Source organism: Melanotaenia boesemani, chromosome 14, assembly GCF_017639745.1.
Source record: "Melanotaenia boesemani isolate fMelBoe1 chromosome 14, fMelBoe1.pri, whole genome shotgun sequence".
Classification (NCBI taxonomy): Eukaryota; Metazoa; Chordata; class Actinopteri; order Atheriniformes; family Melanotaeniidae; genus Melanotaenia; species Melanotaenia boesemani.
Window position 1 is genome coordinate 9,954,205 of NC_055695.1, and position 26,712 is coordinate 9,980,916.

At 37.7% G+C, this 26,712-nt stretch overlaps 2 protein-coding genes across 5 annotated transcripts in view; both read left to right on the top strand.

The window, feature by feature from the left end:
- Positions 1 to 3,800, top strand: part of adamts10 (ADAM metallopeptidase with thrombospondin type 1 motif, 10) — a 53,540-nt gene extending 49,740 nt beyond the window's left edge. For 2 of the 3 annotated variants that reach the window (XM_042007203.1, XM_042007204.1), the window contains exon 26: positions 225 to 3,800. In XM_042007203.1, the coding sequence (XP_041863137.1) occupies positions 225 to 334 (110 nt within the window). In that variant the 3' untranslated portion in view covers positions 335 to 3,800. The remainder of the gene's footprint in view (positions 1 to 224) is intronic. The other variant, XM_042007205.1, reaches the window with a different exon arrangement.
- Positions 3,801 to 7,383: 3,583 nt separating this feature from the next.
- myo1f (myosin IF) lies at positions 7,384 to 25,553 on the top strand. 2 transcript variants are annotated; one of them, XM_042007172.1, is made up of 29 exons: positions 7,384 to 7,535; positions 7,646 to 7,789; positions 11,432 to 11,560; positions 13,244 to 13,333; positions 13,446 to 13,540; positions 13,673 to 13,760; positions 13,878 to 13,967; positions 14,810 to 14,941; positions 15,081 to 15,215; positions 16,267 to 16,399; positions 16,673 to 16,869; positions 16,979 to 17,059; positions 17,202 to 17,288; positions 17,394 to 17,480; positions 17,681 to 17,848; positions 18,006 to 18,091; positions 18,183 to 18,264; positions 18,353 to 18,459; positions 18,551 to 18,649; positions 18,764 to 18,908; positions 19,214 to 19,328; positions 19,413 to 19,582; positions 19,696 to 19,841; positions 22,216 to 22,362; positions 22,439 to 22,587; positions 22,767 to 22,829; positions 22,904 to 23,111; positions 24,366 to 24,526; positions 24,632 to 25,553. In XM_042007172.1, exons 2-29 carry the CDS (start codon positions 7,787 to 7,789, stop codon positions 24,706 to 24,708), a joined length of 3,270 nt encoding a protein of 1,089 aa, XP_041863106.1. In that variant the 5' UTR covers positions 7,384 to 7,535; positions 7,646 to 7,786; the 3' UTR covers positions 24,709 to 25,553. The 2 variants fall into 2 exon arrangements, with proteins under 2 accessions (XP_041863106.1, XP_041863107.1); XM_042007173.1 differs by lacking the exon at positions 7,384 to 7,535 and having other exon boundaries at positions 7,611 to 7,789.
- Positions 25,554 to 26,712: the final 1,159 nt, after the last annotated feature.

Consider the following 26,712-nt stretch of genomic DNA (forward strand, 5'->3'; position numbering starts at 1 on the left):
TGTTAGTTAAAAGCTGAAAAACTATGCTAATTATTTATTTTGGTTTTATGTTATGTATGATTTAGCTTTAATGACATTTTAGATTCAGCTGAAACCAAGTTTTCCCTGTTGTATCCTGTAACTCTGAATAAACAGTAAAAAGACAAGTCATTCATATATGATTGCACTAAAGAAGACAAATCCAAAGATGAAGCTATAACTTCTTGTGTTTGTCTCCGCTGTAGAGTGTAAAGATGTGAACACTGTGGCCTACTGCCCCCTGGTGCTCAGGTTCCAGTTCTGCAGCCGGCCATATTTCAGACAAATGTGCTGCAAGACCTGCCAGGGACATTGACACTACGAAATTCACAGCATCCACCTTTGGGTCCTTGTACACTTCCACCGTAAACCTGAAAGCTTCCCACTGAGCCTCAGAACAGCAGCCTTCACAGTGCCTCTGTCAGAAGAGTGCAGGATCTGACTGGGATGCTGACATACGGACGCCAGGTACTCTTAATCATCCAGAGGGACTCTTTTTCTTCACCGAAAATTCAGATCAGACTTTTCTGGGCCAAAGCAGCCTGAGCTGAGTTTAAACATTCCACTGGAGGGGGAGCTGCTAGAAACCTGAACTTTCCCTTTGTTGTAATATTTTGGTGCTACTTTTTCGCTTTGGCCACAGGGCTGATCGCAGTTCTACTTGTCTTTACTTGAGTGGCCTAATAGTTTAACCTGATCTCTTAAACCTGTATGTTGGCAGGTGATATTTAATCTGTTCTGAGTTTTTAAAAACCCACTTTATAAAGAAAATTATTTTCTGGATATTTTTGCCCATGAAAAGGAAAAACTTATGCTATGACTTCTGCTAGTTATTACTTGACCACATTGTTTCATGTTATTCTTTGATTGCATTGTATTCACCAAGTCCTCGCTGTTATGCTGTCGTATGAGCAGAGTTCGATTTGCACGGAGAGTCTACAGTCACAAGACGTATGTCTTTTATGTTTGTTGTCATGTGATTCAACTTGATGTCTCTGTGGAAGCTATAAATGTGTCAATGAAGTAAATCTGCCACAGTCTTGCCATTCTGGATCATTTGCTAACCGGCTATTGCCTCTACAGTATAACACTGCTTCAGGCTGCACAGAACTGTAATAATGTGAGCAGTATATTTTTAGATCACAGGATATTAGTTTGTGTTGTTGCTGCACTGTGGCAGCTTGTGCAAAAAGTCTTCAGAAAGGAACAAAATGTTGTAAAAAAGTCCCTCAGTTCAGCCTTGCTGTTATAATAATAATAATTATTATTATTATTGTTACCATATGTTTAAAGGTGTGCATAATGTGTGAGCAGACATTCAGAGCACAGTGAGCCAGAGTGAGTCAGTTCTGGCTGCAGGAAGAGGCCCTATAAGGATGAGTGACGACCCCTGATCATAGTGCTTTCAAGCAAACAGCAATGCCAATCTGAGGGCTTTACTCCTGTAAAATATCTTAATCTTCTTCTGTTTGCTTTTAAGATAAGATATAATATACTTTATTATCCCTGTCGGAAATCTTGTCTTGGACTTAAATGCTGCTCACACCTACAGCAAAAGACAATGATCATTAAAATATTGTGCATATTTGCCTAGTCTGTGTCGAGGATACGATGGATCAACCAGCATCTTCTAAGCTGATCTGTTGTCTGAAAACATGTGGCTTATAAAACTATGGTATGGAGTATTCACTCCAGTGTTCACTCAGCTTTTTGTCTCCAACATCTCCCAAGAGAGAAATATTAGACCCTCTAATGTTCACCTTCTAGTTGCTAAGTGAGTCCATCTGCTGTACAGTGGCTCTGAGTGAATTCCTGCTTGCTGTAGCCAAAACAGCAAAGAAAGCAATGAGTGGATCAGAACAGTAACGTTTCAGCTGGATGACTAAAATGAGTCCAAACACACTATATAACCCAAGCTGAAAGAATCTGCAGTTAATATTTTCTTTAGATTCATCGTTGCAAACAACCCTTTTCTCATTGTTTTGACATGTTAGCTCATTATTTCATATATACAGCTGTTATAAATCATCAGAAGACATTGTTTAATGTTTGTTGTGGTAACAGAAGCAAGAAGTAAAAGATCTTCAGCAGATCTAATGATGCACACGTTGCTTTCTGTGTGAACTATGTCAGCTTTTTCTTTTTAAAGACCTGTGTGTAAATATGAGGCTGAAAAATATCACTGTTGTTTATTCAGCCTGGCATCTGACCCAAGATTGTGTCTTACTGATTCTTTCGTATTAGTTGCAGGGATGTTTTGTCAAGAGACGCTGTTTCAGCAGGTTTTCCTTCCTACAAAGAATAATTTTAGAAGTGTTGCCTAAGAGGCTCAGAGATCAGTCATAAAGTCTTATGGCATCACTGTGGTGCCCACTGTGCTCTGAAGGCTGCTCCAGCTTCATCATGATCATCAACATGTAACACGAAATGTCACTTAATGTTATTGTGAAGAAAATGTTTATACTGTAAGTCTTTGCAGGATTTTTGCTGCAATGTTTATTCCTTTTTGTGGTGCTGTGGTTATGAATGGTGCTATTAGTTCATTGTTGACTCTGAGTAATCAGTTCAACAGTTGTTAGTTTGTTGAATCTTTAATTGTACCAATCTGCACAGTTGGCCTGAGGTGTACAACTGCAGCTGCTTAGTCCCTTTCATCCACCATGGGGCCATTTTTAAACTCATTAGTTAATTTTTAAACAAATAGTGCACCTCTGAATCCCAAAAGGTTGCTCACTACAGACACTTTTGGAGTATTTCAAATTATAAAACAATCAGGAAAAACAACACAAATATGGTTTCCTAAAAGATTAGGTCAATAAAAAATAACCTACAGTACCAATAAAAAGTTTGGATATTAAATTTAATGGGAAGATGTGTCCCAACTTAATGAATTATGAATGAACAGCATTAATGAAAGGAAATGAAATGGAAAAAATACTTTAAACAATCTAGTTTGGAAAAGGAATTAGGGTATTTATAAATGACTTTGGCATACATTTAAGCAAATTTGGGGAAACTGCATTATGTATAAATTCTCAAATAGCAAATGTCTGCTAATTATCTATGTGGAGGAATATTAAGGTAGATTTCTAGTGTGTATTTTCAGTTCTAGACCACAGCCAACTCTGTGTAGAAATCTGCAGTATTTGCAGTAGAAATACTTTCTATAAACGAGTCAATAACACAAACTGCTTCAGAAAATTTAAGACTTTATTTTATAACTGGTACTAAGATTTGGTGACCTGTACACGAGCTTGCTGGGGCCAGAGGTGGATTAAGTGACCTTTTAACTTGCTGTGGGGATTTTTCTTTCAAAATGTGGTCTCACTGCACATAAGTGTGCTCCAACAGCTAAAAACATCCACCAAAAAAGTAAAAATAATAAGTTCATTTGAATAATAAAAATGAAATATACTGGTTGTTAATCACACTCAGCCTTCTGTCCTTAAGTGTATCTACAAGCGTTACAGTTATTATGGCTATGAAAATAAAGAGGGACCACTTTAAATGCTGCTGCTGTTTCCTTTTCACATCACCTTTTATCATAGCTGTTGCTGAGTTACATCAGTTCTCATGTCACTGTTTTAGTTTCCTTCCTAACTACTGACTGCAACCCACATTTACACCCACTGAGATCTGCTCAAAAACACCTTTAAATTGTTCTGATGCATGATCTCAATCCAGTTTGATTGCATAGTCTTTTTTCACTAACATATTTTTTGTCTTATCTATCTTATCTAACGGATTCAGTTCTGCTAATGCCAGGTGTAAATTATGGATCAAGTTCTTCAACGCATTTTTTTAATTTTATTTCTGTGTATCTATCTGGGCAGATAATGACTCTTCAGTCAAAGCAGAGAATTTATTTTACTTTAGTAAAAATGGAGGGTCAGTATTTAATGTTCTATTTGTCACACACTAATTAAATGTCCTGTATGAGTCCATTTGTCCCGTACATACATCATTTAAAATTCAGGTTTAACCCGTTGGTACCAGCTATCTTGTGGGCGGAACATGACAAATAAATGTGTATTTTACTCAGTCTCCCTTCCAAGTACCTACACACGTTATACACCAAGCTAAGAAAAGCTACGATTCTTGAGATTTGAGTGATGTATCTGTTCCAGGCTACAATCATCACTGTGGATTCAGTAAACACTTATTTCAGACCAATCCCAAATGCAATTTATCTTTGATGCCATAATGTACTCCAGTAGTCGATGATATTGCAACTAAAACAGTGCTGCTACATCAGCAAGGGTCCAATAAAAGTAGTCCAGTAAAATAAGTGGTCCACAACAGTGTTTTATCCATAAAAATCAGTTTTAGGCAAAAACTGAAGAATTTTTATGGGGTTAAACAAGGCGCAATGCTGATTTAAGACATGGGACATGTGGGCTGCATGGCGGTGTGGTGGTTAACACCATTGCCTCACAGCAAGAAGGTTCCAGGTTAAAGTGTATTTCTGTGTGGAGTTTGCATGATCTCCTTGTGTATGCATGGGTTCTCCCGAAGTACTCTGACTTCCTCCCACAGTTCAAAGACATGCATGTTAAATTCTCCCAAGAGTTTTTGTGTGTGTGTGGTTGTTTATCTCTCTGTATTAGCCCTGCGATGGGCTGGCGACCTGTTTAGGGTGTACCCTGCTACTCACCTGCTAATTGCTAATCACAACCTTGCTTTGAAATAAGCAGGTATAGAAAATGGATGGATGGATTTAATTTGCATTGTGCCCTCAAAATCCTTCCCTCATACCTTGTTATTATATCTGTGTCTGCACAAACATTCAGATACAATAATATGGCCACCTATTTGTCTGACTGCCTTAATGGAAAAAGTGACGTGTAGACGTCTTCCTTTTTTCTGGGTGAGACAGACACCAGTTGTCAGTGGAATAAACTCTTAAAAAAGAGTCAGATGACTCAGATGAGATTTACTTGTAAATACATCAGATATTTCTAATGCAATCTTCAAACAGAGTTTTATGAAGTAAAACACATTCTTGCCATTATGAAGAGAATTTTAAACCTTCAGTTCAAACAAAAAACTAAATCTACTGCAGTCTTATCCCTCAATTTAAACGATTAACCTGGTTTGTGTTATATTGGATCAGCTCTGCTGTCTCACACAACCTATGTAAGATTCAGGATTCTTTATTGTTCAGCATGTTTAACGCAAGGAAATAAAATTACAGCCCACAGGTTTTGTATTGAGGCATAGACAGCTAAAAAAAAAACATATAAAACAGGCATAAACAAGGCAACCGATGTATTAAAAGTAGGATAAGAAGAAAAATAAACAAAGATAAAGAAAGTTGTGAGCAGGGTGCGAACCACAGGGGAGCTGGGGGAGCTATAGCTCCCCTTAATGAAACATGAGCTCCCCTAGAAACAGGATTTGTGAAATGTTGGGGGAGCTATATAATACTGACAATAAAATGTATGCTGATTGCTCACAGATTCACTGTGGCCTAAAGTATGACTATGGATGCTGTAATTATTGTGACCACTGAAGCATGGCGGCGCTCCAAGTTAAACTTCCTGTAGATCTACGTTAAATACAAAATAAAAGAAGTAAATGCGTAAAAGGTAAGGTAAGACCTGCTTTAACTATTTACAATATGGGAAACTATCATTGCTCATTATATTGTGTATGGCAAGCATCGCTGTGTACGTGTGTGATATGTGGGGAATATTAACTACATAAGTTGAGCTTCGCAAAAAGAGTGGTAAAAAATTTTTTTGCAAGGGACATTTGCACCTGTTATGTATTATTGTTGCATAAGAGTTGTTAACCATTATGTATTGGTACGCCTATGTTCTGTGGGGCAAGCTGTAATATCAGCTGGCATCATGTTCTTACTTGCCGAAAAAAGATAGGAAATGCAAAAAAGCGGCTCCCCCTAAGCCCACGGTATGGTTCGCACTCTGGTTGTGAGTAAAGGTATTGTGATGTAAACAGATTATTGCACAATTAAGTGTTATAGTGAGAACTTGCACATAATAGTAATGCAGCTTATTCCACAAAATATTGCAACATCTTGCACATAGTGTTATGATATAAGCATATTGCACATGACACTGAACATCAAGAGTACACATCTCAGACAGCTGTCCAAGCTGTGACTTGAGCTAAACAGTGTTACGGCACCAGGGTATAAACTCCTACTGAACCTGCTGGTTCTGGTTCAGGTATTGCCCAGCCTCCTGTCTGATGGGAGAAACACAGGCTGTGTGGGATCCTTCATAATGCTGGAGGTTGTTTTCTTGCTCCTACTGCTGTAAATGACACAAACGGTGGGCCGGCTGCTGCCGGTGAGCTCCTGTGTAGACTTCACCACTCTCTTCAGGGCCTTTCTGTCTGCAGCTGAATAGCTTCTGCAGCACCACCAGTTGAAAACTGCAAGGACTGTCCTGCTCAGCCCCTCTGAAGAAGGAAGAGGCATTGGTAAGCTGCACCACACAGGAAGTGTTCTTACTCAAGATGAGGTGCTCAGTTATGTGGACTCCCAAATACTTGTAGCTGGAAACCACCTCATCAGCAGCTCCACTGATGGACAGAAGAGGCAAGATGGTTTTGATTGTCCGGTCGTCCACAATCATTTCCTTTATTTACTGCACATTGATGCAGAGGTCATTGCTCCTGCACCAGCTCTCCAGATGTTTACCTCTTCTGTGTACTCCAAATCCTGCTGTGGAGTTAGTTCCACCACAGTTGTCACCAATCACAGAGTTTCCACACTTTAGCTGGAGGAAAGCTCCACTGGTGAATCTCAAATAATGATTTTGGTTGATATCAGTTAACCTTATGACCAGCCACAGATTGTTCAGATTTGACATTTTTTGACAGTTTGCATGAATAAGTTGAAATTTTACCTGGAAATGAAGCTGAACAGATTATCTTCTTTTGCAGAATGCAAGGTAAACAGGGACAATTTATCTCCTGTAATCTGGCCATCACTGGTGCTTTGAGTCAGAAAAACACCATGTCAGTATGAATAAATCATACAGTGGGTATAACAGATGCAAAGAAATGCTAAATTACAAAAAACAGGATCATAATAGAAAATGTCTGAGACAAGATCTACACAGACTGATGCCCAGTGAGAAAGAGCTTCAAACATTCAACCTCACCATAACACAAAACAAATCAAAGCCAGCACTGCTTTACACTTGTATGCACTCTTCCTGAACCCATCAGTTATTATGGGCGTTAGAAGACACAGTTTCTCTTACTGCAAATGTAGGTGAAGCAACCACAGGCTGGGTGGAGCTAGCACTTCACAAGTGAAACACCCATCATTTGCTAAGATGCTGGAGATAATTATGCCCTTGTGGCTGTTGTTGCCATGAACACTTGTCTGCTGTGTGGCACAAGGATTGGACTGACTAATTGTGGTGTAAAACTTAGATACCTGCATTTAACAAATGCTATCATTGGTCAATACTTAATCCAGTGCTCTGCCTGATGACTCTGAGCATGGGAAAAATACAGAAGTAGCTGTTCAGCTTTGCGTGGTGAGTATGTGCATCACAGCGCGAGGTCTCTTTAAGTTCTTGTTTCACACATTGTCTGTGGGAGTATGAGGAAGTATGAGTTTGAATGTTGACCTGGATGTCTTGTACAGGTCGCTGACTGCTGTTGGTTTTGACAGTCCCCTTGTGTGATAACTGCAGTCTGAGGAGGACAAATTGTGGATTGTACCAGCACAGAAGCAAACACACACTCTGAATAGTGAGCATCTGAAGAGGGGAGGCTCAAAAGAACAATGGTACAGTACCTCACTTTCATTCTGTTTAAAATGACTTATTTAGAAGTTTTTGTACAGATTAAAGCTGTCTGAATATTTTGTTTTACAAGCTAAAGGAGGCAGTTTGGTTCTTAAATGTCTATTTGTGCATGTGAAAAGCATGTGAAAGCATGTCCCTTCAAGGAAATTCAATGTCTTTAAAGAAGCAGCAGAATGAGTTTCCTCTTTTTAAGGACAAGCCTCTCACTGAAGCGTCTACATACACTGCTGGTCAAAGGTTTGGACACACTTTGGATTTAATAAGGAAGTGTGTCTAAACTTTTGATTGGTACTTTTCATTACTTTACTATAAACTTTGAGGTTGCATTTAGGAAATATATTTGACTAATGGAAGTCAAAAAACACCTACTGAAATCAGACATATGAGGAGATAGAGACATAAAATGCTGCATTCACGCTTAAATAAGCAGAAAAATACATTATTATGATTTAAAAAGAACATTTTGAGCTTAAGGGTTCTCTCACATTGTTTGAGTTCTCAGGGGTCTAACAAAGAAAACCTCAGGCAGCTGCAGGAAGAGAACCAGTAACATGTACAAAGTTTACAGGGTTTCACAAGAGGCAGAGATGATATGTTAGAGAGGAAGTGGACTACGGGAGAGGCCTGTAGTTTCAGTCACAACACTTCCTCCTCATGCTAAAAATGATCCCCACACATCCAAAATGACACTGTCTTATTTGGTGAAGTCGTGACATGCCAAGGCAATCTTTTAAAACCATCACCTAACAGGTAGTTTCCAGGGGGAAGTGATTAAAAATAAGCAAATGAAAGAAAAAATCTGTTTTCTTTATGATGTGATGAAAGGTCAACGCAACATATTTGTCTATTTAAAAATGACTGACACCCTAACAGAGGAGGAAGGATGACGTCTGAAAGAAGTAATTGATGAGATGGTGACAAGTCTTGGAGGGCAACTCTCTTTTTTTTATCCTAACTTTTTGATGCGGCAAAATATTTAGATCTTAGCTATTGAGACTTCTGCAAAAACCACATTGCAACAGGTGATTGGCAAATTGTAGTTGTCAGAGCTTTAAATATTTGATTTTTTTTTCTCACAAGCAAATTAATGAGCCTTGGGTAAAGAATTCAGTGCTTCTCAATGAAACCTGAGCTTAGCTGTGTGTTTTTCTTGTAATTCTTTAGTAAAAGATCTCATCCTGTCTAAATGTGCTTTAAGAAGATTTGAACATCTGAAGCATCTATTGAAAGCTGCTGTGGGGAAGAATAGCTGATCAAGACTAAGTTTCATTCACATCACTGTTTATGCTGAGAGTACCTGGTGACTGAAGACACTAGTGGGTTCAACAATCAGGTCAAGTTGTGCTTTTGAACAAATCATGACACAAGATCTGCACAATAATACAGGTGCAATCTAGCAAACAGCTGACATTTGACCAGCTGTGTCAGACCAATAAAAATAATCCAGAAGTCAGATTTCTAAGAACTTAACTTCCTGTTTCAGCATGTCCAAAATTCATAAACATTGATTACATTAAAAATAAAATTCAGAGGTTTGGAAATGACCCAGATAGTTGACTGTAAATCTATCCACTGTGTTTTAAGTTTCATCAGCTTTGTTGTAACAGAAAAATAACATAATAATGAATCTTTTAGCTCAGTGAAATAGCTTTATGTATAATATAACCCCCATGTGATAAACTGTGTTGGAGTTAAAATAATGAATAAGAATAAGAAAACCTTTATTAATCCCTCAACGGGGAAATTGCTTTGTTGCAACAGTACAGGTGCAGTAAGAAGAAACATACAGGTGATATCAAATAAAGCTAAATATATCTATGTGTTTGTATTCATATATTTATATTTACTTATGAGCTTTGTCAGAAATTCTTCTTGAGGGTATTTAAATATAGAAACAAAAACTGAGTGACCACACATATATATAACACACCCGGGATATTGTGTAGCTAAGTCTGTGTCTGTCTATCTCCTCCATCTCTTCTGTCACATTTCTTTAAAATTATGAGATTTATCTTTATTCTTTTGAAACATTAAGATGGAATGGAACACATCACATTTAATCTTTTCTCTGATATTTTCCAAAACAGAACATAGAAAATAATAAAAAAAAAAAAAAAATTAAATATTTATAAATGTGACAATTTCACGAGTAAAAAAAAATAATGTTGAAATCGAGATATCAATGTGACATCAATCTGTTCTGTTGAATGGCTAAGATGCAAAGACCAACTTCATTCAGTAGAAACTGATGTTAAAATGCATGCAATCCATGTTTAAAAACTACAACAGAAAAACTTTTAAGGTAGCTTGTGAGGTATACAGTGAGTCACTATGAGGCAAGAAATGTCTTAAAGAAATAAACCACAGCTTAACCACTTTGCCAGTGACAAATCCTGTTAGGCTTCACACATCAAACAGGCCAGCATCTCTTGGAAAAAAAAGGTTTCTCTGGTTTCAACAACAGTTGACTGGAATACGAGAAAAGCTTCATAGTTGCAAAAAGTCATTTCAACACGCTACAACCATTAAAGTTGCATGAGTTGTTGCTGTTTACTGCAACCTCAGGTTTTAGTGTGTTGGAAGTGCTCTGAAAACACTTCTCTACAAAGTCCAACTTAGAAAATGAGCTAACCGCATCTGTGACCAGTTGCTTGGCAACCAGTCTCAGTTTCCTGTAATGTCAACCACAGTAGGTATTCTCAAAAAAATGTCTAATGTCAGAACAGAACTTGTTTGTTAATACTTCCTAATCGAATTCATGTGAAACTAAAGCCATTTGATATTGTTTTGTCCTTCTGAATTATTTCCTTTTGTCCTTATTGACATCTCTTGTTCTTTCCGTTTCTTTGTTCTTCTTAAATGTTTAACATATTTAAATATACACATAGAGTTTTAATAACAATTATAAATCAATCATTTCAAAACACTGCAAAGAAACACAGAGAAACTATGTTAAATGTGAATTATTCTTTTCATTTTTAAGGTGTAGATCTCCAAAAACAGTTTTTAAGACATTCCCTCAGTCATTGCAGTCTCATAGACACACAGAAACATTTAATAGACACATGTAAGCATTTGAGGAAACTTTTGAAGTACACGTGCCACTTTTTCTTAGCAATGCCTACGTTTTATATCATGTGAAATAGTCACAAAAATGGGGTTGCACAACTATAACATGGTCATATAAGGAAGTAGGATGACACGCATGCTGGCTTAAGACAAGACAGCTGCATATGATCACCACCCCTCTCAACATCATCCAAGACCTTTGTGCTTTTGTAGCTTTGCTGTCAATTAGAGTAAATGAGAGTATGGCATAAAACATATACGGTTCAAGCTTAAATATGTATTATACATAGTTACAGGTTATCATCATGTTATATAAACATGCTCTAAACAAGACAACAGGCAACATTCTTCTGCACCTTCACTGCACTATGTCTTGGACAAATGGACAAGTGTAACTAGTACATGTTCACATGTGAGACTGAGCTGCAATGGCAGACAACAATATTGTTCCACCAGCTTCAGATTTCTGAGATTTGAAAGTTCTTGACGAAAACCACAAAGTACTCTCAAGCCCATGTGGAGATTTCTATGTCTTTCTCTACTGTCTGTTTTAGGCAAAGTACCACTGGCAGAGTCAAAATGTGAAGCAAAGCGGAGTGGATGACATGGTCCTGCTGTCCAAGATCAATGAGGATGCTATCGTGGAAAACCTGAAGAAGAGATACATGGATGATTACATCTTTGTATCCTACAAACTGTTAATTTGACTACTGTCATTACTGTCTGTAACATAAGTAACGTAATCTTAGCCATTTTAAATGGACCATGGGAAGATTAGTGACAGCTGAAGCTACAGGTGGGCCTAAAAACATCTAGTTGAGATCTCGATGAGCAGAGTTACAAAATTTGTGGGAGAGGATGGTGAGCTATAAGACCACCATAAGTAGATGTTTAAAAAGTATGCTGAGGGGCATTAATATTCTGGTATCAAACACATTATTTTTGTGTCTGCTGCAAAAACCCCTGTGCGCTGAACTCCACCTACAAACTTACAGATTCGCTTACTGAAAACCTTGATTGCACCGTCAAACAATAAAGCAAACATATATGGGCATAAAAGCGAGACATTCACTCTTCCCTCTTTGCATGAACTGCATGACTCAACAGACCGCTTCCTTCTTCTTAAAGCACAGCTTTAATTATCTCTAGTGCACAAAACAAATAAAAGAAATTAATTTGCATGCAAGAACAACTAGCATTACCTTAAGTAAAAGTACATCTAAAATATATGATAACGAGGTCTTTACATCTGATTAATAACTTCATTCATGGATCATTTAGATGATAAATAATCATTAAATCAACTCATTGCCAGTGTTCAGTTGACAATCAAAGGATCCCAATCCTTACAGTCATTTTTCAGGACATTTTTCAGAGTAATCAGGAAGTACATTCTGTCTTTATTCTCCGTGATGGTCAAAACTGTGACATTCATTTTCAGGAAACTCTGAGGTCATGCTGTAATGAAGTCACAGCATCAGTTTTTCCACCACCACCATGTTGGCTGTGTGGTTCCGTGGGTTCAAAAGTTTTAATAACTTGAATTTTGGGTGAAGTGTGTCAAAATCTTTTAAAATGATTATCATTATGTCTGGTTCAGACATGTGAAAAAAATAATTAAATATGTTTATTAATTGAAAGACAGATGTTTCTGAATTTCTATCATAAAAGGGTTGTCTGACTTGTACTGTCTGACCAGCAATTAGTCTGATGTGCTCAATTCTGGTGATGTTTAATTGATAAAATGCTCATCAGTGATTTTTTTCAAAATGCAGCAATCCTCAGTCAGCCGAAGAAATTTAACAGATACGTCAGTCAAAAAAAGATTTCATGTCATATTGCTGCTTGTGTTGCTACACCACTAAAAATAAAAATAAAAAGTAGACTGCCCTTCGTTTTTACTTAACAGAAGCAACATACAGATGTATTGTGACCCACTAGAATTGTGTGATGGTGGGTCCACACCCACTCTCTTCTTGGGTTTCTCCTTACTTTGCTGTTTTAGGGACACTTTTAGTCTTTGAGCATAGATTTAAAGTGATTCTCTCTCTCCATCTGGAGAGAACATAGCGGCTCGCTCAGCAAAGCAGGAGCTTTCATATAAAATCCACTGCAAACAAATAGCAAAAAAAGGTTTTATTTTTCTTATCTGATGCGTTTCCTGTAATTGTACCTGTAAGTTTTTCATAAACCTATTCTAAATCACTGGAATGTCACTGCTGCTCAATCTCACTTATTTGCTATTCAAAACATCAACTTGAAAAAGTTTTAAATAAAATAAAATAAAAAAAAGTCCTCTACAACTCAAGCTTTAATCTAAACATATGGTACAATATTCACAAATTTTCCTGAACTAATCACCTCAGACTTACATCGGCCCTGTGTTGATATCTGTGAACCCATTTAAACAGATGCCTTATTTCACAGACAGAGAGATTGAACTCTACCAAGGAGCCGTGAGTAAAATTCTTCACATCAACTTCTGCAAAGTCGTGGCATTTGTGGTGCAGTGGTTCTTCCTGCAAATATAGTCTTCATTATCTGTAAGTGATCTGTTTCTTCCTGCAGGCCCAGTATGAGAATCCACCACACATCTACGCTTTAACTGATAACATGTATAGAAACATGATGATCGAAGGAGAGAATCAGTGTGTCATTATTAGGTGATCACGACTGTCTGTTTTTTAAACTCACATTTTTTTCTAATCATAAATCCCTGTTATTATAATGATGTATTATAAGTGGTCTCTGATTTGTATTTGTCCCGACTGATGTGTATTACGCTTTCACGTTAGCGGCGAGAGTGGTGCTGGAAAGACAGTGGCTGCCAAATACATCATGGGTTACATCTCCAAGGTGTCTGGAGGCGGCCCAAAAGTGCAGGTAGAGACGACAGCAAGCGACTCATCCTCCCAAAATGACTCAAAATGCCTTTAATCTTCTTGCAGTGTTGTGTGGGGGGTATTATGTGCTTTGACTCTGTCACTCTGTCTCCTAAAGCATGTAAAAGACATCATCCTGCAGTCCAATCCTCTGTTGGAAGCATTTGGTAATGCAAAGACCGTCCGCAACAACAACTCCAGTCGTTTTGTGAGTAACACTTTTAATTAAGCACCAACCATGAATGTTATCTGATGAAGCATGTGTTTTTCTATCATCATAAATTAGTAGATTTACATTGTTTTTCTTTATGACTAATTATGGATGACTCAAGAAATGATAATGGGATTTTTTTTTTATTCACATTTTAAATAGGGTCAATCATGTTTTTGTCTCCAGCTCATTTGACATTTGGCAGACATAGAACCCCAAAACTGTGAAATGACAATCACTGTACAAACTAATGCAAAGCTAATGAGCCTGCAATTGATTAAACCAAGATATTGAACATCATAAACAGCAGCATATAGATTAATGTATAACCCTGTTCAGCTAGTAGCATACTTGTAGATTTATTAGGCTAACCCATAAAGATCCATTAGAAGTATTTTTTGTTAATATGAAATCAATGAGGTCAATTATTAATTAGTTATATTGATATAATGCACCAAAAAATGTTATTTAGGTTGTTATGCTAATTTGATGCACAAAAAGACCCATTTCACTTCACCCCACATGTTTCAAAATCATGGGGTCCTAAAACACAAACTTCACACCTAAACCACACCAGCATGCCCGTGCACATGCATCATTTTGTAAAATTTCCTGTCACCTTTGAATCATTTGTTAATGGACCGCTGCCATTTGATGCACACTTGCTGTATTCTTGCCCATACATGGATGCAGTGTTGCTTGAATGCACAAAAAGGGGGATTTCTTCAGCTTTGTCTTGTGTGCTGCACATGTTCTGCTGATCGAATATCACAGATATTATCTGCTCAGAGACCAGTTTGTCAACCCTGGAGTATTAGCTTTGTTTTTGCTCCTTTCAGGGGAAGTACTTTGAAATTCAGTTCAGCAGAGGAGGAGAACCAGACGGAGGCAAAATTTCAAACTTCTTGCTGGAGAAGTCGAGGGTGGTGAGCCAGAATGAGAATGAGAGGAACTTCCACATTTACTATCAGGTCAGAAGCTGATGATCACAGACACAGTTCAATGTCAAAATTCTTCAAAATACACTTAGTGCTTCATAAATTGGAAAATGCCACATTCAGATAAGGTCCAAACTGTGACTTATTTTGTACCTGCACTTTTATCTTGCAGTTGATAGAGGGTGCCAATGCTCAGCAGAGAGAGGGCCTGGGCATCATGACCCCAGAGTACTACTACTACCTTAACCAGTCTGGAACATACAAGGTGGATGGGACCAATGACAACAAAGAATTCCAGGAGACTATGGTACTGACTGTGGAAACAATACAACAGTAGTTGTATGCAGTCATTTATTTTTGCCTCAATAACAGATTAACTATAATAACTTGCTAGTGGGCCTTATAGGCAACAAGGCTAATTGATAACCAGTAATTTTCAATTAGTGTAACCTCTTATGGACTTTTTAAAGGATGTAAATCTACAGAAGAGATTGGAGGTGGATCAAAAGTGAAGGTTTACTTAAAGGAAACAAACCTATTGAGAGGTCAGCTGATATTAACCTTAAAGCTCAATTTAGATATACTGCACCTTAAATCTTGTAATACATCTGAATTAATTTACAGTTCTGTTATCAGATGTGTCCATGTAATGATTTAGTGAAGTCCATTGCAGGTCAAAATACTACTGATTACATTATAAGAAATTAATGGCCAAAAACTTTTGATGGTTCTGATCGGGGTCCAACTGCAGTTTGTTCATTATGCCAAAGCCTTAACAGTCACTAGTATCTTACCGCAATGGTAAGCTACTGGTTTAAACCAAAGTATAAGATGGTGCAAAGGAAAGCTGGAAGTGAAAAGGTCCTCTTAGGCTTATCTGGGAAGTGTTGTAAATTATAAGAAGACAGGGGCTCAGAGAGGGGGCTCTTCCTCAGAAGGCCATTGATCAGAGCTGATGACATACCCTTGATCTGGAAAAAGGGGAACAGAAGAAGGCAAGGGTGAATATGTAAAGGGGTGAATAAAGAAGGGTGATTGGATGGAAAGAGAGGAGCAGAAATGGTAGGTATGAGAAAGGATGAGGAGGAATAAGGGAAAGGGATAGAGGGGTTTGGAAAATAAGAAAAACAGGTGAACTGAGTATCAGAAGGCTTCCTATGATGAGAGGAGCATTTATGGTAAATAAATGGACATTATGTATGTCACATTTTCCTTGTCTTGCTTATCCCCCAAAGCACTTTTACTCTACAAGCATTCACACACAGAGACACACACAGTCACCACTTCCCAACCTATGCAGGGTTTTTTTTTTTGTTTTTTTTTTCTCCACATTCTGTTTTTTATGCTGTGGTTTCCAGGAAGCCATGCAGGTGATTGGGATCCCAAGTGACATCCAGACTCAGGTCCTGCAGATCATTGCAGGTATCCTTCACCTGGGAAACATCAGTTTCATAGAGGCAGGCAACTATGGGCAGGTGGAGAGCACAGACTGTGAGTGAATCACACACACTCACTGACACACCTTGCTGTCACACAGTAAATGCACACATTGAATCCCTCTCCCATGCATGTGCACACATATTCTTATTCACCCTTGGGGATATGAGAAGGGATTCTCAAAACAGCCATCCTGCACCTATTGCCTGTGTGTGTTTTCACTGTGGAAAGATATGATTTATTGACATGTAGTCTGTATACCTGTTTTTATCTATAACCAATATAATTATGTTAATTTGTACACAACTTTGCTTTCATCTGTACCAGTGCTTGCCTTTCCTGCCTATCTGCTGGGTATCGACCCAAACCGCCTGCAGGACAAGCTGACCAGTCGAAAGATGGATTCAAAGTGGGGAGGGAAGTCTGAGTCCATTAACGTGACTCTTAATCAGGAGCAGGCCACCTACACCCGCGATGCCCTGGCCAAAGCTCTTTATGCACGCCTCTTTGACTTCCTGGTGGAGGTTGTTCACTTTTTCTAATGCATTTCAGCAAAAACAGACTAAACAAAATTAATCTTTCACTTGATTTCAGCAGAGACTTGTTTTATATCACTCTGGCTGTCTGCTTTAGGCCATCAACAAAGCCATTCAAAAGCCATATGAGGAATTCAGCATCGGGGTGCTCGACATTTATGGCTTTGAAATATTCCAGGTTAGTGCTCTTGCAGCTTACAGATGCATAACATTTATGGGCCAGTAATAAAACTTAAAATCACTGTTTCACAGATAATACAGGACAGCAGGGTTTATTTGGCAGTCATGTAACATTCACTGTGTTGTGTTTGCTTCCTCAGAAAAATGGGTTTGAGCAGTTTTGTATCAATTTTGTCAATGAGAAACTGCAGCAGATCTTTATTGAACTCACTTTGAAGGCTGAGCAGGTAAATACAGTTTCTGTTTTATTTGAACATTTCTTGATTTGACCTTGCAGGTTTCAGTTTATTCATTTTAAACCTATGTTTGATTCTTCTAACATTTTCTCTCAGGAAGAGTATGTTCAGGAAGGCATCAAGTGGACGCCCATCGAGTACTTCAACAACAAGATTGTGTGTGACCTTATTGAAAATAAATTGGTAAGCTCATAACTGCATCCTTTCATAAATAAATGAGGATGGACAGATTGTTCTCAGCACTCATTATCATATGACAAATTTTACACACTGTGGGGGTCGTATTTGTGGGATATATTTTTCCACACAAAATTTTTTAAACATGAGGTACAAGTTGTAATGTTTTCCATTTAAGTGTTCAAAAAGTTATCTTTTAATTGCAGAACCCTCCTGGTATTATGAGCGTGCTGGATGATGTGTGTGCCACCATGCATGCCAAAGGAGAGGGTGCAGATGGCACTCTGCTGCAGAAACTGCAGGCTGCCGTGGGAACACATGAGCATTTCAACAGCTGGAACTCTGGCTTTGTCGTGCATCACTATGCCGGGAAGGTAGGAACCTGAAACCAGTCCAGAATACAGCAGAAATATTAAATGTTTGATTATTGATTTGCAGCCTTGAAGAGATGTTTGTTACATAAACAGGAATGAGAACAATTGTGCTGTTGGTAAAGTTTGCATAAACATTTATAAAATTCAACTGTCTCAGGTGTCATATGATATTAACGGCTTCTGTGAGAGAAATCGGGACGTCCTCTTTCCTGATCTCATTGAGCTCATGCAAAGCAGCGAATAGTAAGTCTCCATTTCTTATCTAATGGCTTAACGTCTGGCATTTTTAGCAAAGAAAAGAAATGCAAAAACTTACCAAGAAAATCTGTTTTAGTAACTTCATTCGTAGTTTGTTCCCTGAAAACCTCAACACAGAGAAGAAAGGCCGGCCAACCACAGCCAGCTCGAAGATCAAGGTGAAAGTCATTTTCCTTAGTTTAACCCTACAGCATTATGAAAAGATGGATGTTTTGTGCTGTAACAGCACAATTATTTTGCCAACAGAGACAAGCCAATGATCTGGTGAACACTCTGATGAAGTGCACTCCTCATTACATCCGCTGTATCAAACCCAATGAGACAAAAAGGCCAAAAGACTGGGAGGAGAGCAGGTCTGCAGGCTCACTGTCACACATACGCATCCAATAAAACATAAATCAGAAAACCCTTCTTGATTAATGTGGGTTTCCCATCTGCTTCTAGGGCCAAGCATCAAGTCGAATACCTCGGTCTGCGAGAAAACATTCGTGTGCGAAGAGCTGGCTTTGCATACCGCAGGGTCTTCAATAAGTTTCTGTTGAGGTGAGTTTGACAGCTTCATGAATTATGTTTATGTGCCATTAAAGAACAAAATAATTCAAGAACTCCTCTGTGTGTGGTGTTTGGTGTGCTTTTGTGTGTGCTTGTTGAATACAGGTATGCCATTTTAACAGCTGAAACATGGCCATGCTGGAGGGGACCAGAGCAGCAGGGGGTCCTTCATCTCCTCCGGTCTGTCAACATGGATAATGACCAATACCAGATGGGACGCTCCAAAATCTTCGTTAAGAACCCAGAATCGGTACAGAGATCCAAATATGTGTATTGTCAGAATATATTTTACTCTATAGGTGGTATTTTGGCTTCATAATAACCAACTTATCTTAGGTATAAGACATTTAAAGAGTTTTTTAAAAAGTGGTACATTGTAATAAAACATTAAAAACATAATTCTCTGCACTGTTTACTTTTATTTTTGGGATTCTCTGCAAGCACTTTTTGAACTTAGTGGACAACAAACATAACATAATATTAAAAGCCATTAAAATAAAGATTGAAAAGATTTTTTAAAAATTGCATTTTTACCACATGTTATTTCCTGTTCAGCTGTTTCTGCTGGAGGAGATGAGGGAGAGGAAGTTTGACACTTTTGCCAGGATCATACAGAAGTCCTGGAGACGATACATTGCCAGGAAGAAGTACGAACAGATGAGAGAAGAGGGTAAGGGGTTAAAAAAAAAAAAATAATTATTTTACAAATTCTGACATCTGATTTTAAATAATTGCCCTTCATCTTGCCACTCAGCCTCAGACATCCTGTATAACTCCAAAGAACGAAGGAAGAACAGCATCAACAGGAACTTTGTTGGAGACTACCTCGGGCTGGAGCAGAGACCTGAGCTGCGACAGTTCCTGACAAAGAGGGAGCGTGTTGACTTTGCTGACTCAGTCAACAAGTTTGACCGCAGGTTCAAGGTGAGAAACTTTGACTTGAGAGGCAAGATGATTCAAATTAAAACACCCATCACTAAGTCTTCTTCTCCTTTCTGGCATTTCCTTTAATTCTCCCTTCTTTTCTCCCCTCATAGTCTATCAAAAGAGACTTGATCTTGACCCCTAAGGGCATCTATCTGATTGGTCGTGAGAAGGTGAAGAAAGGACCAGAGAAAGGGCAGATCAAAGAGGTGCTAAAACGGAAGCTGGAGTTTGGAAGCATTATCGGCGTCTCTCTCAGGTAGGTCTCCATTTTACGAGAGGTTCACAACTTAGCTCGCTAATTAAAACATTTGTGATTAAAATTGTGATAAATACAGAGCAAGCCTTCTACTGTGTCATTAACCAAAGTGTGACAAGCATCTGCTGCTGCAAGAGTAAATATAGCGTATGATCACATTCTGCTGTGCCGGACATTTACAGAATTAGTTCTTCTTTTAAATGTCACACCAACTAATAGTGTGATATTTTCAGGAACTGTTTAACATGCATGAATAACCCAGCCCAAAGATAGGAATGGGAATTGAAACTAAATCACACAAACAGATAAATAATAAAAACATTTTCTTCCTCTTGGGAATTCCTGATCGAACTCATTGACAGATCTTGGATAAAACACTTTGAGATTATTTTGTAAGTAAAGGATACCTCTCAAGACTTATGTTCATGATTATATTGAGCCTGCTTCTGTGATAATGATAACAATGTGAAAATGTATTGATTTATGTCAGGTTGTCGTATGATATAATTAATATATTGTGAACAGAAAAATAAAAATATATTGTATAACACTGGCTCCATACTGCATTCAGCCAATATCACACTCTGGTGTTAGTTTTTTTTTAAAAAGAATTATTTATTTTTGTTTTTCATTTTTATTTCTGTTATTGCAAAAACTAAAAACTTGGTGATTAGATTAAAAATGCCTTTTTTTTACCATTAAATTCAGAATTGAAAACTTATTTTCATCATGCAAAAAAGCCGTGAGACACCACACCAGAAAAGGTTTCTGAATGTCATTCAAGATCATCTGATAATTATCTAATGAACTCGAGATAACACTCATAACATATTAGTTATGTCTACTATATATCATCAGATAACAAAGACAGTTTAGTCATGTTAAAGGGTAGCAATGCTTGGGTTCTGCTAACCACAAACATGTGTGAAGGGTAGATGGTTAAATTTGGTTTCAAACTCTTATCTCCCCCCCTCTCCTCCACACACACACACACAAACAATTGTCTGCACTCGAAAGCAGACATTTACTAAACTCGGTGCAGCAAACAGAGTTGCAAATAGATAGTGACTCAGAGTTGTAAATCCTATCCAGCTGTCAGCACAGCGATAGTGACTTTTGTAATTAAGAGTTGAGACAGAAAATAATTATATCATGATAAAAACAGTATGAAACAGGAATTAGAGAAATCACAAAGTCAGATTCAGAACTGGAGGTGTAATTGATTTATTGAGGATTCATGGCCCAATCCACAGACAAAAGAATAGTATTTATCATCCACTGTTGTTTTTATCATTTTAGATCAATACAGTAGATGTAAATGAACACAAAACACCTCATTTTATTTATTTATTTTTTACTTAACACACCTAAATAATTCATGCTAAGCACTTCTGCTTCTAGTGCTCCTGTTGTTACTAGAAACAGCTTGAATTGACTCTTTTTTTTTTACCACAAAGTGGCTTTTAAACAGTGAAGATTGCTATATGAATACACTTTACCTACTTACCTTATACCTTACCTAGGTATATTAAAAGAAGAAGCAAAACACATGCTGTACACAACCTTTCAGTATATTAATATTTCAGCTGGAAAAGTGTGCATCAGAATTGAATGAGTGAATAGTTTTTTTACCTTTATTTTCTGATTTAAGCCATTGTTTTGTTTCTGATGTTTAAGTTCAGTCAATTCAGTCAGAGATCTTTTGAGCCTCTGGACTAAACAACATAACTGTAAAACTCCAGTCTCACCAACAACAGCTGCTATAAAATGTGACGTACACACTTATGTATCACATCACATGCATCACATTATTGCACTTTCACATTTTTTTATATTGTGATGTCCTTTTTGTAAGTGAAAGTTGAACAGGTGAATTTACAGCTGGTCATATTTGAAGCTGAGCATTTAATGTGATAGTTAAAACTTAATTTGCTCTCAGATTTTCTGCTTGAGTTGATGCTAAAGAGATGCAGAATGAAGTGGTCAGTCAGCCATGCGTTTGGGCAGAGGCAGTTACGTTACGTGTTGTTTAAGTGATCTGACATATCAAAACATATAAATGACCGAACATGATCTACAGAGCTACTCTGCTGCATTTCATTATTTCTCTTAAACTCCTTTCACTGAAGGTAGAATTTAACTGGATTTTTTTATCAAGTATTGTACCAACAATGAGTTCAAAGTCATGTCCTTACTGTAGGTGTATGCTGTTTCATATCATTATATTCACATGTAAGATGTTTTTTGTATCCTTCACAGTCCCTTTTTTAACTTTCTTGAAATTAAACTTCATCTTCTATGTGTCATCTAAAAGTACAGCTTCCTTATTTTGGTTTAATCAGCTGTTGGAATTTATTTAATGTTTGTTTTTCAGTACAAGACAGGACGATTTCTTTATCCTGCAGGAGGGTCAGTATGACAGTCTCTTGGAGTCCAACTTTAAGACAGAGTTTCTCAGTTTGCTCACCAAACGCTATGAGGAAGTGACCAAGAGAAAACTGACAATCTCCTTTTCTGACAGGTAGGACAAACACAAACCCTTTACTGACACGAGGAATTGTACAAATATGCCACTAACACACTTTCCTCTCACTTAGACTGGAGTTTAAAGTGAAGAAGGAAGGCTGGGGCGGAGGCACCTCTAGAGTGGTGGTGTTTCAGAGGGGTGAAGGGGACCTGGCCCAGCTCAAACCTGGCGGGAAGACCCTCACTATCACAATAGGAGATGGTCTACCCAAGTCCTCCAGTAAGTAAAAAGAAATAATGAAGTTAAAGATCCTTGAAACAGAAGGTGAATCTTTGCAATTCATATTTTTATCATAAATACAAAGACAAAAAGACAAGCATTGTCAAAAAGCAAATGAAAAAGTCACCACAGATGGATTCCTCGCTCCAAATGTTGTAACTGTTCATTTATTTCATCAGAGCCAACCAGGAAGTCTGACCTACACTCTTATGGTGGAGGGAGAAATCACGTAGCCACCAGAGGTAAGTCAGCCTGAACTGTTTCTAATTGTAAGTCTAGTTTGTTCTTACTTTTCCTCAATTTTCTGTCCTTTCAGCGCACCAGAATGGAGCAGCCAAGTTTTCCAGGGCCCATCCCAGTCAACAGTCAGATAGCACATATTCCACACCTCAGAAACATGGCAGGCCACCAAGCATGGCCCCACCCAAACTGGGCTCTGTGAGAACTCACCGAGCCCCAGCCCAAAACCAGCACCACCTGGCAAACATGGACTTCCTTAATGTGCCTGATCAAGGCATGTCAGGGTAAGAGAGATCAACTCAGCCTGTAGAAAGAAGGAAAACTGTGTAATGACGGGAAAACTTGTTCCTTTAGTTTTTCAAACTGATTCATATGACAGGTGGGTCAGAAATGAATGTAGACAAAATAATTTCTTCCAGTAAACATGGAGATAACAACCCAGTCTCTCCTTAAGGAAACTCTACATGTTAATATTGAGTAGCCTTATGAATAATGAGAAAAACATATTTAGAACTAAGTCTAGAACCTGCTTCACTGACACACCTGCTACATAAAATAATCACAGATATTTAAATCTCAGCTCATGAAAGGAAGTTCTCTGTGCACATGTGACTTTCTTTATGTTATAATTGTCTGTGTGGAGGCTATTTCCAGAATTATTTGGGGTGGCGGCTGGTCTCCTGGACCGATTTCTGCAGTGACCCGGTCACATTTGCATAATCACTGATCACTATCACTATTCATGCTAACTAACCTGCATGCTGATACAGTCACTTTGTTGTCTTGTGGGTTTAATCCTAACAACTACAGTTATGTTCTTGTTTTCATGTGGGTTGCTGTTGTTGTTGTGATTCATGATCATTTTTGAATGAATGAATGAATCTTTATTGTCATTGCAACAGGTGCAATGATTTTTTTTCCCAGTACAAACCCATCCAAGAGTAAACAGGATCAGGTAAACTGAGGCAGCAGCCGCCGGGCAGCGCGCCATTTTTCCCAGCTTGTCTGTCTTTTTATAGGTGCTCCTAATAAACGTCAGCTTTGTTTTTCTTGAAGAAGTTGCAGGTTGTTTTCTGTTTCTTTTCAGGTGTAGCAGCTGGTTGTCTGGTTTTTCCTGTTTACATTGAACAGCTCATGCTCATGTCTCTTGTTTCTTCTCTTTACTTTTTTTTTCTCTTCTATTTTCTCTCTCCTTTCTTTTCTCCGCACCCCTCTTGTCAGGTCCAGCAGTGATATGTAAATTCAGCAATACACAAATTTAAAAATAAGGATTAATACTCAAGCTTTATGAGCTTTATATCCATAAAGCTCCTCTTGGCAAAGCCAATGTGTTTGGCACAATACAGCAGCCAGACAACCATTCTGCTTGATATGATGCTGGACAAGACAAGTTAAATAAATAAATAAATAAATGGGCCTGTATTATTGATCATTTTCTGTCCCCAAAGTAGACAAAATAAACAAATAAAAACAACCTCAAGTCTTTGCAATTAGCAGCTCATTTCACCCCTTTATCATTTGTCCTTTCTTTGTCGCAGGAAGCAGAGGAAAAGGAGCATCAGCCATCGACCTCCTCCTGCTCCTAAACCTCAGTTGCGACCTCAGGGCCCCCGCTGCCGGGCGTTATATCAGTACATCGGCCAGGACACAGATGAGATCAGCTTCGATGTCAATGATGTGTTTGATCTTGTCAAAGAGGGTGTGTGTAGACAAAAGAATGAAAATTTAAAAAAAAAAAATGTTTGGGTTGATGACTAATTTATAACAACACTCCTTTTTGTTTGTTTTGTTTTGTTTTCTGCAGATCCATCAGGGTGGTGGACGGGTAGGGTTAGAGGAAAGGAAGGTCTCTTCCCTGGTAACTACGTGGAAAAGATTTGATCGGGGCTTCACGTGGACTTGTCTTTGTTTTGATGAGAAATGCATCTATATTGATGAATGCAGCCCATTCTGATTGTTAAAAAAAACTGCCTAGTGGAAACAAGACTGTTTAGGGGAGGATGTTTGAGCCCCAGCGAACTTGCCTGGCAGGGATCTGTACAAACACAGGGTGAGAGATGTCGTGTTTGAACATCATGGTCATGACTGTTAAAACACAACGCAAGGTGCTCAGGGGTCATCTCTGTTGTGGTGTCAAATGACTCAGCTGTGAATGGCCTAGCAACAAGATCTATGGCTTCATCTGAGCTTCTACGACATCGTCCTTATGTTGCTCCCTCAGTGAGACACTTGAGACTGCTGTTAAACATAAATGTAAACGTGTAAATACTGCATTGATTCTTGTTGTCTTCAGTTTTTCTTTTTGCCTTCAGCTTTTCTCAAGATCAGCTCACGTTACTGCTCAGTGTTCTTAATTTAAATCAACAACTTCTGAATAAAAATTTGAAGAAATGTTATCTATACAACAAGGGAACTGGATTCATAACATGTTCAACTTGCTTTCAGGATTTTTTGTGCATTTGAAGTAATGCAAATTATACTTGCATATACATTTTCACGCCAATGAAAAACAAAATAAATATTTTACATATTTGTATATTTTTTCCGTTTTTTTTTTTTGTTTTTTATTTTATTTTTTGTCATATTAAAAGTTATGAGGATGTGAGAAATTGTGTTTAGTTATTTTTATAATTGTGGTCCATTTTTCTAAAGTAATGGAAGTTTCTCACAGTCAGTCGGTATATGATGTGGAATATTATTATGATGAGAGAAATAAAGAGATATTCCAGAAGGTTGTTATGACTTTACTTTTTCTTTCAGTCAGAGTTGAGAATCTAAAATAACCTGTACTCTTTCTTTTTCTATATAAAGTTAACTTTTTAACTGTTAACTGTTTCAGTTCATGTTTGGTGAGTTTCTTCTTTCTGGAGTTAAAGCTTTCTGGAGGGTTTACCTCAGCAGCTCGCTAGGTGTGTGAGTTGTTGGACACCGTTTTATTGTTTCTTTGGTGTGTTCATAAATAACCTAGAGGGAGTGATCATTTTAAAACCAAATGATTGATCAGCAGGCTATTTCAAGATTAGCTGAGCTGGTGCCTAAACTGAGTATTAGTTTCATAAAAAAAAAAAAAAGGAAAAATAAAAAGTTGTGTTCATGAACATGTTGTTACATAAATACTAAAAATAATAATAATAATATTAGAAACATTTATAACTTTTGTGATCATGTTGAACTCATAAACAATCAGATCAAACCTGAGACCTAAGACCTGATCAGACATTGAGACTTATGCTCATGTTTGGCCAGTGGCTCAATTCTTAAGGTTTTAAATAAAGTTGTGCAACATGCATTAACTAGACTCTGGACTGATCAAAGCCTAAAACAGTATAATAATAAGATATGTATACTGATACTGAAAATTATACTGATTACTTTCTCATCTATTGTAGGGGTCTGCAACCTTTACAATCCAAAGAGCATTTATTTTTCCTTCCAGCAAAATAAAACTCATTCAGAGCCACAAATGTTAGACCTTTTGAAATAAATAAATAAATATTTTTTTAAAAAAAATACAGATATAGGAAATTTCTTGTCATTTTTGAAGAACCACATTTTTATTCCTATTTTTAGGTTTTAAAATAAAGGGGGAAAAAACACAAAACAAACCAAATTTTGTTGGTTTACATGATCACTGACAATGCTTTGTTGTTTATTCTCTACCATAAACATCAGCTTTGTTTCATTCCATGGCTGTTTCTTTCTTTCTGTAAAATAAAAGAAATGAACCTGTGCGGTTATGTTTTAGCCTACATCCAGCTTTTCAAGAAATGACTATCATAAATTAGTCTAACATTCCGGCTCAGCCGCACTAGCTGCGTTTCTAAGCTACTTTTGAAACGACCTGGGGCAGAGGAAGCAGATGGACTGGTTGAGCCTCTTTTTTTC